At 35.7% G+C, this 16,086-nt stretch overlaps 1 protein-coding gene across 1 annotated transcript in view; it reads right to left on the bottom strand.

Moving 5' to 3' along the window:
• Positions 1-2,496: 2,496 nt before the first annotated feature.
• LOC100982897 (disintegrin and metalloproteinase domain-containing protein 5) overlaps positions 2,497-16,086 on the bottom strand; it is a 121,426-nt gene continuing 107,836 nt past the window's right edge. Inside the window, exon 19 of the mRNA XM_003823322.6 lies at positions 2,497-4,750. Coding sequence (XP_003823370.5) covers positions 4,689-4,750 — 62 coding nt within the window. The 3' untranslated portion in view covers positions 2,497-4,688. The remainder of the gene's footprint in view (positions 4,751-16,086) is intronic.

Genomic DNA, 16,086 nt, shown 5'->3' with positions numbered 1-16,086 from the left:
AAAATGCATCCTATTTTCTTCAAAATATCTTTTTTCTTCAAAAAAACTAGAAAGTATTTATGCTTAATGAAAATAAAATGTCTGATAGACATCTTTTTCATTTTGCAGTTCAAGTAATTTTCTTTTCAAGATCTGTTCCACCTCCACTATGAGGGGGTTATAAATCTCATGAATCTGCTTCTGACACAGGGTAATAATCTGAACACTCACCCTCAGATACAGTGATAGTACAGTGATGGGAAATTCAGTTTCACAAGATCAGTCATGTTTTCCTCCACTACCAAGTATTGAAATGAATGTTGGAAGGGAGAAGCTCTCTCTACTCTTCTGAAATATTGCACACTGTGGACTAAAAAAGCAAAGAGCTAAAATGACCTATTGCTATCATATATGAAAGCTTGTTAGAATTGTCAGCCAGAATGCAAAGATACCCAAGAGATGCATAGATCAAAAATCTTGTTACTATTTGAAACAAAGATTCACTTAGCAGGAGGCTAGCCCCATCTTCCACCTAATCTTCTGCAGTGTTTTCCTTTTATGGCCATTCATTATCAAGACAAACTGACCAATACATTATCAATATTATCTGGTACCAATCATATTTTTTTAGACATTACAAAGAGGAATATCTTAATAATGATTATAAACATGTTAATCACTGTTATGTGTTAGCAAAGCAGCTGTTTCAACAAAGCAGCTGTTTCTTTTTTATCTTTGAACTTAGGGTTGTGTCTATTAGTAAGCAGGAAATGTATTTTTAAAAATTGCATCAAATCCTTAAATTTAATACAAGCTTTATTGAAACTGGCCTGTTAGAGAGTAGACAGAAAAGAAAAACAGAAAGTTTTTTGTACTTACGGTCAATAGTAAAAGAGAGCAATAAAAACTTCCTGTCTTACACTTTGGGTTACTCAGAAGCCTGCTTGAATTTTTCTCCTGGTTAGGCTGTAAATTTTCCAAACTTTGATGCTCTGCTTTTCTTTTAAATAAGATTCCAGCTTTAAGTCATTTCTTTTCTCTTGTGTATGAATATAGGCTGTTAGAAGCAGCCAAGCCAAACTTAAATACTGCTTCCTAGAAATTTCTTCTACCAGTTATTATAAATCATCAGTCTTTAATTCAACTTCCACAGATCCCTAAGACATGAACAGAATGCAGCCAAGCTCTTTTATGAGGCATAAAATTTGTGACAATTGATCCAGGTCCCAATAAGTTCCTCATTTCCATCTGAGACCACCTCAGTCTAGACTTCATTGTCCATATCACTATCAGCATTTTGGCCACAAGCATTTAATCAGTCTCTAAATAAAGTTCCAAACTTTCCCTCATCTTCCTGTATTTTTCATAGTCCTCCAAACTCTTCCAGCCTCTACTTGTTACTCAATTCCAAAGTCACGTCAACATTTTCAGGTGTCTTTACAGCAATACCTCACTTCTGGTACCAATTTTCTGTATTTGGCCATTCTTGAATTGCTATAAAGAAATACCTGAGACTGGGTAATTCATAAGAAAATAGGTTTAATAGGCTCATGGTTCTGCAGGCGGTACAGGAAGCATAGCAGTATCTGTTTCTGGGGAGACTTCAGGATGCTTCCAATTATGGCAGAAGGCAAAGGGGAAGCAGTCACATCACATGGTGAAAGCAGGAGCAAGAGAGTGAGGGGTGGGGTGCTACATACTTTTAAATGACCAGATCTCATGAGAACACACTCCCTAGTGTTAGAACTGTACCAAGGAGAATAGTGCTAAACCATTCCTGAAAAATATGCCCCCATGATCCAATCACCTCCCACAAGTTTCCACCTCCAACATTGGAGGATTACATTTCAATATGAGATTTGGGTTGGGACACAGGTGCAAACTATGTCAATATTTTAATATATAGATCTTACATAAATTTGAATTTTCCTACATAGGCACAGCAGACCCTTCAAAATCAGGAAATAATGGTGTGTTACAAACATTTATATACATCACAATATTGGCATTTTGTAGCAAAATGATGCAGTTCAGAATCAAACATCACGTTTAGTTCCCACATCTCCTTACCTTACATTCCTAAGATTTTTTTTTTGGATTGATTTTCATGATTTTGATAAGTTTGATGATTACAGGCCAATTTTGGGGTAGAAATTACCTTAATTTAGGTTTATAAAATATATTTTTATGATTAGACTGAGGTTATGCATCTTTACAATAGTATTATAGCAGTGTTGCTTTGTTTGTTTCATTGCAATACAAAAAGTTGTGAACAATCTCGATTTGTTATATTACTGAGAATAGTCACTTTGATCAGTTGATTAAGGTGTCCATGCCAGTATTCCCTGGAAAATTACTTTTTTTTCCTTTGTCTGTTGATAATTGTTTGGAGAGAAACCTTTTGGTTTTATGTAAACAATCCATTTCTAATTATATTTTAAATACATTAATGTATTTATATCAATTTGGAATCATGTTTTCATATTTTACTCAATGGGTTGTAGTCCATTAGTACCATTATAATTTTTGACACTCGAATTGTCCCAGTTTTGGCCCATTGGAGCCCTTTCTAACTGGCCTTTGTGTTATCTCCATGATACTTTGTGAATCTCCTTATTTTTTATAGAAGGCATTCCAGGCTAATTTTTAATTTTCTCTGCCTGAGCCTTGGAATCGGTCATTTCTTCAAGATATCCATATTTCTTTTAGTGGAAAATAATATTGAAAAAGTGCAATCTGGATGAGACATTTGCTCATTTTTACCAGATTTTTTCTGGACAGAGATCAAGACCATATCAGCATCTTAAGTAATGTTAATAGCTCTTTTCCTCTCACCCACAATTTGCAAAATCTCCACCAATTTCAGCTCCTATAATGCTATGAACTTACAAATAAACATTCTTCATGGGAACAAAACGTTTTTGAGGTTTTTATTAGTCCAAAATTTCTGAGTTCCCAGTCTGTATGATTTTTAGGTCCCCATTGTATTCCTTCTATTTCCTCCCACACCACTACTTATTAAATGCAGGTTTTATTTTGGCAGTTGATTGGCCCCACCTGCTGGTATTCTGTGTGTTCCGGTTTTGGGGAACTTGCATAGGCTTTTGTGTGTCTGTGTGTCTCTATGTGTTTGTATGTATATACATATGTTTTTATAGTTTTTCTTTCTATTTTATAAGATAATTTGGAGACACTAAACTACATCCTGATGTTTTTACCACTTGGCTCCCAACCCTTCCTTTATTCTTTTTTTTTTTTTTCTTTTTTTTGAGATGGAGTCTTGCTCTGACGCCCAGGCTGGAGTGCAGTGGTGCAATCTCGGCTCATTGCAAGCTTTGCCTCCTGGGTTCACGCCATTCTCCTGCCTCAGCCTCCCGAGTAGCTGGGACCACAAGCGCCCACCACCACGCCTGGTTATTTTTTGTATTTTTAGTAGAGATGGGGTTTCACCACGTTAGCCAGGATGGTCTCGATCTCCTGAACTTGTGATCCGATTCCACTCTAGGTAAAATTACACCTTAACATGGTTGTTGTCCTAATATTTTCTTTCTTTCTGATCCTTCATATTACTGATTTTCCCTCAATTTTTAGCCTATAAATATAAGCAATTTTCAAAGCTTTCTCTTAAGATACCTCTTTTAACTTGATAACTTCTTTCTAAATGATCTGTCTGTGGTTTTAATTGTTACTCATATACTGATGGCTTGTACATTTTATATCCCTTGTTCTCTGAGATCTGGAACTATATAACTCATTCTGTGTTAACAGCTCCAGTGAATTACTTAAAATACCCCAGATATAATGTATATAAAATGTTGTCAAGATTTACCCTCACTATTCTCGTTTCCTAAATTAATGACCTCTTAAAATATTTGTTAATAAGTTATAATATATGAAAACGTATGGATAATTCTTGGCATCTCCCTTTATCTAAATCATTATAAACCACTATAGATTATTATGAAAACTACCACCTCCCAAATATTATTATTGTTTTTCCCTTTGATTTATTTTACATTGATTTTATGAGATATTTTTATTACCCATACTGAATAAATTGATTAAAATGTATGTGTGTGTGTGTGCGTGTGTGTAAAATGAAATTCAAATCCCTGTATCATGATTGCATGATCAGGTGCTTTCCTTCATTTCTTATATTAACTCCTGGGTTTCTTCCCCTGACTCAGAGTTATTCGGCCTGATGGTATTTCACTTTATTTTCACTATGTCTAGAATATTCCTATTTACAGTGCCAGCCTTTCTACTTTTTAAAAACATTTTACCTACTGCAATCTCCTTATTCCAGGTCTATTAAGCTTTTCAAGATTCTTGCTAGCCAATAACCATTTTACTTGCTGGGCTTGAAAAATTTTTCAACAGCTCCAATAAACTTTAGTAAACCCAAGTATACAATCATCAACATCTGCTCTCTATATATACTATAATGTTGAATGCAATACTATTAAACATGGTTTCTACAAAATCCCATAGTCAAACTTGTAAAGTCTTAAATAAGCACATATATATTTAATAACATTCTTACTCAAGTTACACTGCAAAAATCATACATCATACATCAAGGAATAATGCCTACATTTTCCAAGAGAAGACATATATTTGATTAAAAAAATAATACTTTACATTGCCTTAGAATTCATTACGCATGTAGCTCCTGGACAGTTACAGTTGTAGATGTCATCAATCCCAGATTAATTCCAAGCAACTGTGTCATAGCAACTGAAAATCCCTCTAAAGTTACTGTCTTTGAATACTAAAAAAAGAAACAAAGAAAAACATCAAAATTGACTAAATTATTTCTTTACCTCATTGATCTTGTCAAGCAATTCTGGCCATACAACCATATGCAAATACAAATTTAAGAAACTGGTATACCAAAGCTAATTACTTTCTTAGAAATAAAAAACAAAAATATGTTAATTTTTTGAATAGTAGCATTTTTAATCTAAATAGTATTGTCATAATAAAATAAGATTAATGCCACAATATGTTTTATGACACTTGAAATTAAATTCTAATAAATTTCAAAAACGTTTTGAAAAGTAGAAGCATATTTTTATGACTATATTAATTTTCAAGTGAACACTTGGAAAATATACACAGATTTTGAAGGTTTGGATTGTCAATAAGTTTTGACTTCAGAAACAGTTTTAGGATAGTCAAATTACTTTTTTTTCTAAAAACATAATAGTATATCTTGTGAGTAGCATTTATTTGGTCTAAAAAAGTAAAATGTTAGAGGGAACTAGGTCAGTAAGACATAAATCCCTGGAAACCAGTGGGTTTTCCATAGTTTTACGTTTTCTAAAATGTGACATAGTTGGAATAGTACAGTATGTAGTCTTTTCAGATGGCTTAACTTAACAGTAGCATTTAAACGTCTGTCATATCTTTTTGTGACCTAATGTCTCACTTTTTAAATCACCAAATAATGCCCCATTATGTCTATGTAACTAACAGTATGTATTCATTTGCCTATTAAAGGGCATATTGCTTACTACCAATTTGTGTTAATTATTAATAAGGCTGCAATAAATATTCATGTGTATGTTTTTGTGTGGATATGATTTCAACTCATTTGGATATATATTTGCTGAGCATGAAAAGTTTCTCAACAGCTCATGTGCATGAACATTCATGTGCATGTTTTTGTGTGAATATGTTTTCAACTCATTTGGATATGTACCAAGGACAATTGTTGGATCATCCAGGAAGAGCAAGTTGAGAAACTGTCAAACTGTCCAAAGTGACTGTATCATTGTGCATTCCCATCAACAATACATTTGGTGTGGTTTGCATTTTGGACTGCAAACATGATGGCTCATAGCTACATTCTTGCCTTGTTCTTTATCTTGGTAATAAATCATTTTGTTTCTTACCATTAAGTCTAATATTAGCTGTATTTTTGTAGATATTCTTTCTCAAATTCGGAAAGTTTTCTTATATTCTTAGTTTTCTAAAAAGTTTTATCATAATTTGGCTTAAATTTGGTAAAAGTTTTTCTCCTTCTATTGATAAAATCATGTCTTTTCTTCTTTAGCCTATTGACATGACATGTTACATTAATTGATTTACAAATGATGAACCAGCTTTACAACCTAGAAGAAATTGTATGTATATATATCAACAAGAAAATAGAAATTTTAAAAATAAACCACCAGGATTCCATGCTTAAACATAATAAATAAACTTAAACATTTATTAAATAGGCTAAAAGCACACTTGATCAGGTAAAAGAATCAGTGAACTTGAAGACAGATTATTTAAAATAACTGAGTCATGGAAGTAGAAAAAATGAGAAAATGAAGATTGTCTATCATCTTATGAAACCTTACCAATGGGTGTTTCAAAAGGAAAAGAGAAAGAAGGGGAAACTTAATTTGAAGAAGAGGAAGAAAATGCACATCGATTTTCAAGATTAACAACTTTAGGAAAAGCTCAAAGAGGTATTCATGGAGACACATTATAATCAACCTGTCAAAAGTGAAAGGCAGAGAAAGAATCATACAAGCAGCAAGAGAAAATTGACTAATTACAAAGGATGGGAATAAGAGAGGAAGAAACAAAGGATCTACAATAAATCAGAAAACCATTCACAAAGTGGCAGTAATAAGTTCTTACCTGTCACTATTTGAAATATAAATGGATTAAATTTTTTAACAAAAGACATAAAATGGACAAATGTATTACAAACCAGACCTCACTATATGCTGCCTACAAGAGACTTACTTCATTTGTAAGGACACACACTGGCTGAAAGTGAAGGGATGGAAAAATATACCCCATGAAAACGGTAAACAAAAGACAGCAGACATGGCCGTACTTGTATCATTAAAATATAGATTTCAAGTCAAAAACTGTCACTAGAGACAAAGGATATCATTATATAATAAAAAGATCAATACCTCAAGAGGACATAATAATTATAAACATATAAACACTTAACATTGAAACAACTGAAAGTATAAAGTAAGAATTAATGCAATGAAGGGAGAGATAAATAACAATACAATAATAGTAAGGACAATTAAATATCCCATTTTTAAGAATGAATAGGACATTCAGGCAGAAAAGTAATGAAGAAATATTTGATTTGAACAGCACTTTAGAACAAATAGACCTAACAGAAATACATAGAACATTCTGTTCAACAGTAGAAGAATACGCATTATTTTCTAGCTCACATGGCACATTCTCCAGTACAGACCATATGTTAGGTTACAAAACAAATTTTAACAAATATAAAAAGATTCCAATCATATCAAGTATTATTCCTATCCATAATAGTATAAAAGTACAGTTTGTCAAAAGTAGGAATCATTAAAAATACACAAATATGTGAAAATTAAATGAAAGCTAATGGGACAAAGAATAAATTAAAAGGAAAACTAACAATTATCTTGAGAAAAATGACAAAAAACCCCAAAATACCAAAACATGGGAGATGTAGCAAAAGCAGATTTAACATGCAAATTTATAGCAATAACTCTCTGCATTAAAAAAGGAAAGATCTCAAATAAATAGCATAACATTATGACTCAGGAAACTAGAAAAAAGAACAAACAAAACCCAAGTTTAGTATAAAAAAGGAAATAATAAAGATCAGAACAGAAATATTCACATGCAGAACTTAAAAACATTTTAAAAAATCAACAAACCTTAAGTTTTTATTTAGAAAATCAACAGACATTTAGCTATACCAACTAAGAAAAGAAGAGAGAAGACCAAACTAAAGAATAGCCAAAATAATAGTGGAGACAGTACAAAGGATGTCTCTGAAATACAAAAGTACTCTAAGGAGCTATTATAAAAATTGTATGCCAAAAAACTGGATAACCCAGAAGAAATGAATGAATTTCTAGAAAAATACAACCTACTAAGATTGAATCATAAATAAATAGAAAGCCTTACTTGATCAATAACAAATAGATTAAAATGGTAATTTAAAACCTCCCAAAAAAGAAAGCTCAAGACTGGATGGCTTTATGGCAGAATTCTGCCAACCATTCAAAGAAGAATTAATGCACTTCGATTTTAAACTTTTCCAAAAAATACAACTGGAGGGAATACTTACAAACACATTCCAAATCCAGGCAAAAACGCCACAGGAAAACAAAGCTAAAGACCAATGTGTCTGATGAACACTGATGCAAAAAGCCATGATAAATTATTAGGAAACTGAATTCAACAACAGATAAAAAGAATTCTACACCATGTCCAAGAGGCACACATCTCTGACATGAAAAGCTAGTTTAACGTATACAAATCAATGCTATACATCACATTTACAGAACAAAAGATAAAATCACATTATTATCTCAACAGATGCAGGAAGAGAATTTGACAAAATGCCATGCCCTTTCTTGATAAAAACTCTCAACAGTTTGAGTAGGAAGCTGGTAACCCTGCATGGGTTTGCTGCATGCCAGCATGTATTTCAGCCCTGGATGACTCCTAAGGAAGGGGTGGGTCTGAGCTGTGGAAGCTGACAGACCTTGAGAGGGCAAAGCTGTCTTTGCCAGGGCACAGGAGCAAGTCTGATCTGCTCACATCACTGTCCACCAACCCTTCCCAGAGTTCCTGCCTGGCCATGACTGCATGCAGTGCAGCCACAGAAATCCTATCAGAATGCTTTTCCAGGTGGCCACTGCCATAGTGCTTTCATCAGCACAATGGGACAGCCACTGGAGCTTTTTGGCTGACAGCTTTCTGCTGGAATGTGATTGCATGCAATGCCACTGCCACCTCTTCAAAGCGCATTAGGCCACAGCACTCCAGCTGACCCACCAAAGTGCCTCCCACCTGCAATGCCCCCCACCCCCACTGGAGCACCACTCATCTGTGATGCCCCTGCTAGAGCACCTCCTGCCTGCCATGCTCCCACTTCCCTTCACCAGAGACCCTCCAGCCTGAAGCAACCCTGTCACTTCCTCCAGAGCACTAATGCCTGCGGCCCCCATGCAGTCCCCTAAACAATGTTGTTACCAGTGGTATGGAAGCAGTCTGGTTTCTCCAGCCCAGCTGGTGCTTGACCTTGAGAAACCAGAGGACAAAGCTGTGAACCCAGTCCCAGCCACCCAGAGTTAGATCACGCAGCCCAGGATTGTGGAGTTGAGCCATGGACCTCTGAAAGCATCCAGAAATGAAGCCATTCAATTACATCCAACTTGTACCACAGTCTAATTTTCAATGGCGTTATAGATCATAAGAACAAAAAGGGCCATCCAAAGGACAGTTACCTCACAGGATAAAGGATCATCAGCCCTCATAGATTAGAAAGATCCAGCGAAAGAACTGGCAATCTTAAATGCCAGAGTGTTTTCTCTTAACCAAACTGAAATGGCTGAAATGTCAGACTCAGAATCTGAATGACAAGGAAGCTCAAGAAAAAGTTGAAATCCAATCCAAAAGAAAACAGCAAAATGATTTAAAAGTTGAAAGACTGGAAATAAAAAATTTACTATAGAAATTTCAAAATACAATTGGAAGAATTAACAACAGAATAAACCAAGCTGAGGAAAGAATCTCAGAGCTTGAAGACAATTCCTTTAAAGTAACACAGGCAGATAAAAATGAAGAATGAAGAATATTAATAAATGAATAAAACCTCTGTGAAATATGGGATTATGTCAAGATACCAAATGTATGATTTGATAGCGTTCCTGAAAGAGGTGAGAGAAAAGCAACTTAGAACGCATATTTAAGAATATAGTTCACAAATTTTTCCCAAATCTCATTAGATAAGTTGACATGCAAATTCAAGAAATTCAGAGAACCCCTGTGACATAGTATGCAAGATGACCATCCCCAAGACACATAGTCATTAGATTCTGCAAGGTCAACATGAAAGAAAATATCTTAAATGCAGCTAGAAAAGGACCAGGTCACTTACAAAGGGAAGACCATCAGGCCAACCATGGATGTTTCAGCAGAAATTTACAAGCCACAAGAGACTGGGGACCTATTTTCAATACTTTTAAAGAAAATAAATTCCAACCAAGAATTTCATATTCCACCAAACTAAGCTTGATAAGTGAAGGAGAAGTGAAATTATTCTCAGACAAGCAAATGCTAAGGAAATTTGTTACCACTAGACCTGCTTTACAAGAGATCCTGAAGGGAGTGCTAAAAATGGAAAAGAAAGAACAATACCTGCCACCACAGAAATATACTTAAGCATGTACTACATTGACACTATAGAGCAGCTATACAATCAAGTCTACATAACAAGATAATGATAGAATCAAATCCTCAATATCAATATTGAGCCTGAATGTAAATGGGCTAAATGCTCCACTTAAAGAACATAGAGTGCCAAGTTAGATAAAAAAGGAGGCTGCAACTGTCTGCTGACTTCAAGAGACCTATCTCATAGTAATAATATGCATAGGCTCAAAGTAAAGGGATGGAGAAAGATCTACCAGGCAAATGGAAAACAAGAAAAGCAGGCGTTGCTACTCTTATATCAGATAAAGCAGACTTCTTTAAAACAATGTAATCACAAAGGACAAAAAATGGCATTACATAATGATAAAATAGCTCAATCCATAAAGAAAACTTAACTATCCTAAATATATACAAACCCAAAACTAGACTATCCAGATCCATAAAACAAGTTCTTAGAGAACTATGAAGGGATCTAGACAATGACACAGTATTACTGTGGGACTTCAGCATTAGACAGGTCATCAAGGAAGAAAACTAAAAAAGATATTCTGGACTTATACTTGACAGTTGGCCAACTGGACTTAATAGATATCTACAGATCACTCCACCACAAACAACAGAATATAGATTCTTATTATCTGTACATGGCACATACACTAAGATCAACTATATGCTCAACCATAAAATAAGTCTCAACAAACTAAAAAAATTAATAATTCATATCAACCACGCTCTTGAGCCACAGCAAAATCAACATAGAAATTAATATCAAAAAGATCTATTAAAACTATACAATTACATGGAAGTTAAACAATCTGCTCCTGAACGACTTTTGTGTAAACAGTGAAATTAATCAGAAATCAAAAAATTCTTTGAAACTAATGAAAATAGAGACACAACATATCTGAATCTTTGGGACACAGCTAAAGCACATGAGCAGAATGTTTATAGCACTAAACACCTAACCTACATCAAGAACTTAGAAAGTTCTCAAATTAACAGCCTAACATTGTACCCAGAGAAACTTGAAAAACAAGAGCATACCAACTGCAAAGCTAGCAGAAGAAAATAAATAAGCAAAATCAGACCTGAACTGAATGAAATTGAGTTGGAAAAATCCATAAAAAAAAACAAAAGAAAAAGTTGGTTCTTCAAAAATTAAACAAGATTGATAGACTGCTACCGATATTAATTAAGAACAAAAGAGAGAGGATCCAAATAAGCACAATCAGAAATGACAAAGGTGACATTACAACCCAAACCACAGAAATACAAAAAAATCCTCAAACATTACTACAAACATTTCTATACACACAAACTAGAAAACCTATATTAAATACTTTCCTGGAAACACACAGTCACTCAAAATTGAACCAGGAAGATATTAAAATCTTGAACAGACCAATAATGCATTTCAAAATTGAATCAGTAATAAAAAGTTTCTATCAGAGGTCTTCACAGCAGCCCCTCCCATCACAAACTAGGAGGCCTAGGAAGAAAAAAATGGTTTTGTGGGCCAGGCCCAGAGCCTTGCTGCTTTGTGCAGTCTCAGGACTTGGTGCCCTGTGTCCCAGCCACTCCAGCAAAGGCTAACAGGGGCCAACACAGGGTTCAGGCCACTGCTTCAGAGTGGGCAAGCCCCAAGCCTTGGTGGTTTACATGTGGTATTGGGCTTGTGAGTACACAGAAGTCAAGAATTGAGGTTAGGGAACCTCTGCCTAGATTTCACAGGATGTATGGAAATGCCTGAATGTCCAGGCAGAGGTGTGCTGCAGGGACAGAGCTCTTATGGAGAACCTCTACTAGGGCAATGTGGAAGGAAAATGTGGGGTGTGAGCCCCTACACAGAGTCCCACCTTGGGCACTGCCTAGTGGAGCTGTGAGAAGAGAGCCACCGTCCTCCAGACCCCAGAATGGTAGATCCACTGACAGCTTACACCATGCACCTAGAAAAGTGGCAGACACTCAACACCAGCCTGTGAAAGCAGCCAAGATGGGGGCTGTACCCTGCAAAGCCACAGGGGTGGAGCTGCTCAAGACCATGGGAACTCGCCTTGTGCATCACCATGACCTCGATGTGAGATATGGATTCAAAGGAGATCATTTTGGAGCTTTAAGATTTGACTGCCCTGCTGGATTTCAGACTTGCATGGGGCTTGTACCCCTTCATTTTGGCCAATTTCTCCCATTTGGAATGGTTGTATTTACCCAATGCCTGTACCCCCACTGTATCTAGGAAATAACTAACTTGCTTTTTACATTTATTTTTTATTTATCCATAGGTTATTGAGGTACAGGTGGTATGTGTTTACATGAGTAATTTCTTTACTGTTGCTTTGTAAGATTTTGGTGCACTCATCACCCTATACATATACTCATCACACTATACATTGCACCCTATTTGTAGTCTTTTATCTCTCAGTCCCCTCCCATTCTTCCCCCCAAGTCTCAAAGTCCATTGTATTATTCTCATGCCTTTGCATCCTCATAAGCTTAGCTCCCATATATCAGTGAGAACATACAGTGTTTGGTTTTCCATTCCAGAGTTAGGAAGTAACTAACTTGCTTTTGATTTTACAGGCTCATAGGTTGAAGGGACTTGTCTTGTCTCAGATGAGACTTTGGACTGTGGAATTTTGAGTTAATGCTGAAATGAGTTAAGACTTTGGGGGACTGTTGGGAAGACATGATAGGTTTAGAAATATGAGGATATGAGATTTGGGAGGGACCAGGGTGGAACGATATGGTTTAGCTGTGTTCCCACCCAAATCTCATCTTGAATTGTAGCTCCCATAATTCCCACATGTTGTGGGAGGGACGTGGTAGGAGGTAATTGAATTATGGGGGGCAGGTCTTTCTCATGCAGTTCCCATGATAGTGAGTAAGTCTCACAAGATCTGTTGGTTTTATAAAGGGAAATTCCCCTACACACTTTCTCTTGCTTACTGCCATGTAAGACACGACTTTGCTCCTAATTTGTCTTCTGCCATAATTGTGAGACCTCCCTAGCCATGTGGAAATGTGAGTCAATTAAAGCTTTTTCCTCTACAAATTACCCAGTCTCAGGTATGTCTTTATTAGCAGCATGAGAACAGACTAATACACGTCCCAACCAAAAAAAGCCCTGGACAAGATGCATTCACAGCCTAATGTTACCAACCATACAAAGAAAAGCAAGTACCAATCTGACTGAAATTATTCCAATAAATCAAGGAAAAAGGAATCCTCTCTAACTCATTCTGTGAAGCCAGCATTATTCTAATACTAAAGCCTGGTAGAGACACAACAAAAATAGGAAACTTCAGGGCAATAACCCCAATGAACATAGACACAAAAATCCTCAAGAAAATACTAGCAAACTAAATCCAGGAGCACATCAAAAGGTTAATTAACCACAATCATACAGCCTTTACTCCTGGAAAGCAAAGTTATTTCCACATACATGAATCAATAAATGTAATTCATCACATAAGACTAACAACAAAAACCACATGATCATCTCAATAGATGCAGAAAATCCCTCCATAAAATCCAGAATTCCCTCACGATAAAGACCTTCTACAGGCTAGACATTGAGTAAATATAGTTCAAAATAATAAAAGCCATCTATGGGAAAACCACTGCCAACATCATAATGAATGAACAAAAGCTAGAAGCATTCACAACTGGAACGATAAAAGGATGCCCACTCTCACCACTCCTATCCAACACAATATTGGAAGTACTAGCCAAAGCAATCAGCCCAGAGGAGGAAATAAAAGGCATCCAAATAGAAAGAAGGAAAGTCAAACTATCTCTCTTCACAGAAGATATGATTCCATACCTAGAAAACACCATAGACTCCACCAGAAGATTTCTAGAACTAATAACTTCAGTGAACCTTTGGGATACAAAATAAATGTACAAAAGCCAGTAGTATTTGTATACACAAATGATATTCTAGCTAAGAGCAAAATCAAAAACTCAGTCCCATTTAAAATAACAAAGAACAAAATTCCTAGGAATACAGTTCACCAAAGTAAAAGATATGTACAATGAGAATTACAAAACACTGCTGAAAAAAAATCATAGATGACACAAACAAATGGAAAACATTCCACACTCTTGGATAAGAAGAATCAATATTGTTAAAATAGCCATACTCCCCAAAGAAATTTACAGATTCAATGCTATTATTAAACTGCTGACACCATTCTTCCCAGAATTAGGAAAAACTATTCTAAAATTCATATGCAACTGAAAAAGATCATTAATAACCAAAGTAAGCCTAAGCAAAATCAACTAAGCTGGAGGCCTCATACTATACTGACTTCAAACTATAGTGCAAGACTACAGTAACCAAAACTGCATGATACTGATACAAAAAAAGGACACATACACCAAAGAAAGAGGACAGAGAACTGAGAAAAAAATCCACAAACCTACAGCCACTTGATCTTCAACAAAGTAGACAATGACAAATAACAAGACAGGACTCCCTACTTAATATGGTGCTTGGATAACTGGCTAGCCATATGCAAATAATTTAAACCATATATCTTTCTTTCACAATATACAAAAACTAACTCAAGATGGATCACGTTTAAATGTAAAACCTAAAACAATAAAAACTTTAGAAGAAAACTCAGGAAATATCATTCTGAACATTAGCCTTGGTAAACATTTTATGACAGAGTTCATTGTAGATTCTGGATATTAGCCCTTTGTCAGATGAGTAGATTGCGAAAATTTTCTCCCATTCTGTAGGTTGCCTCTTCACTCTGATGGTAGTTTCTTTTGCTATGCAGAAGCTCTTTAATTTAATTAGATCCATTTGTCAATTTTGGCTTTTGTTGCCATTGCTTTTGGTGTTTTAGACATGAAGTCCTTGCCCATGCCTATGTCCTGAGTGGTATTGCCTAGGTTTTCCTCTAGCATTTTTATGGTTTTAGGTCTAACATTTAAGTCTTTAATCCATCTTGAATTAATTTTTGTATAAGGTGTAAGGAAGGGATCCAGTTTCAGCTTTCTACATATGGCTAGCCAGTTTTCCCAGCACCATTTATTAAATAGGGAATCGTTTCCCCATTTCTTGTTTTTGTCAGGTTTGTCAAAGATCAGATGGTTGTAGCTATGCAGCATTATTTTTGAGGGCTCTGTTCTGTTCCATTGGTCTATATCTCTGTTTTGGTGCCAGTACCATGCTGTTTTGGTTACTGTAGCCTTGTAGTATAGTTTGAAGTCAGGTAGCGTGATGCCTCCAGCTTTGTTCTTTTGGCTTAGGATTGACTTGGCAATGCAGGCTCTTTTTTGGTTCCATATGAACTAGTAAAGGATTTTTAAAGAGTTAAATTGCTATATTATAGGACTTTCTGTTTCTCATTGTAAACTACTGTTTACTGAAAATACATAATTCAAATAAACATGTATTTTTCATGTTATTGTGTGAAAATAATATATGCATATAGTTACAGGTTATAGGCTAAATTATTATGGGTTTTTTTTGTCTGATAAATAGTTTGATGTGGCTTTGTACTGTCTCTTTAAAAAGTTGATCAACCTAGGTATGCATTTATATAGCACCCAAGCTACAGATAAGTCTGCCCCAAAGTTTCAGGACTTTCTTGCAAGGTCCCAAAAGAGATGGTGGTAGAGGCCTGGCCAACATGGTGAAACCCCATCTCTACTGAAAATACAAAAATAAGCTGGGCGTGGTGGTGGGCACCTGTAATCCCAGCTATTTGGGAGGCTGAGGCTGGAGAATCACTTGAACCCAGGAGACGGAGGTTGCAGTGAGCAGACATCGTGCCATTGCACTCCAGCCTGGGCGACAAGAGCAAAACTCCATCTCACACACAAAAAAAGAGAGAGATGGGGGTAGAGTTTGCAGCCCATCTATGCTCCCAGTTATTTTGGGTAGGCTCATACCTTCTAGAACAAGGG

Source organism: Pan paniscus, chromosome 7 (assembly GCF_029289425.2).
Source record: "Pan paniscus chromosome 7, NHGRI_mPanPan1-v2.0_pri, whole genome shotgun sequence".
Taxonomy (NCBI): Eukaryota; Metazoa; Chordata; class Mammalia; order Primates; family Hominidae; genus Pan; species Pan paniscus.
The sequence above is the reverse complement of the archived record's forward strand: the minus strand, read 5'-3'. Positions and strand labels throughout refer to the sequence as shown.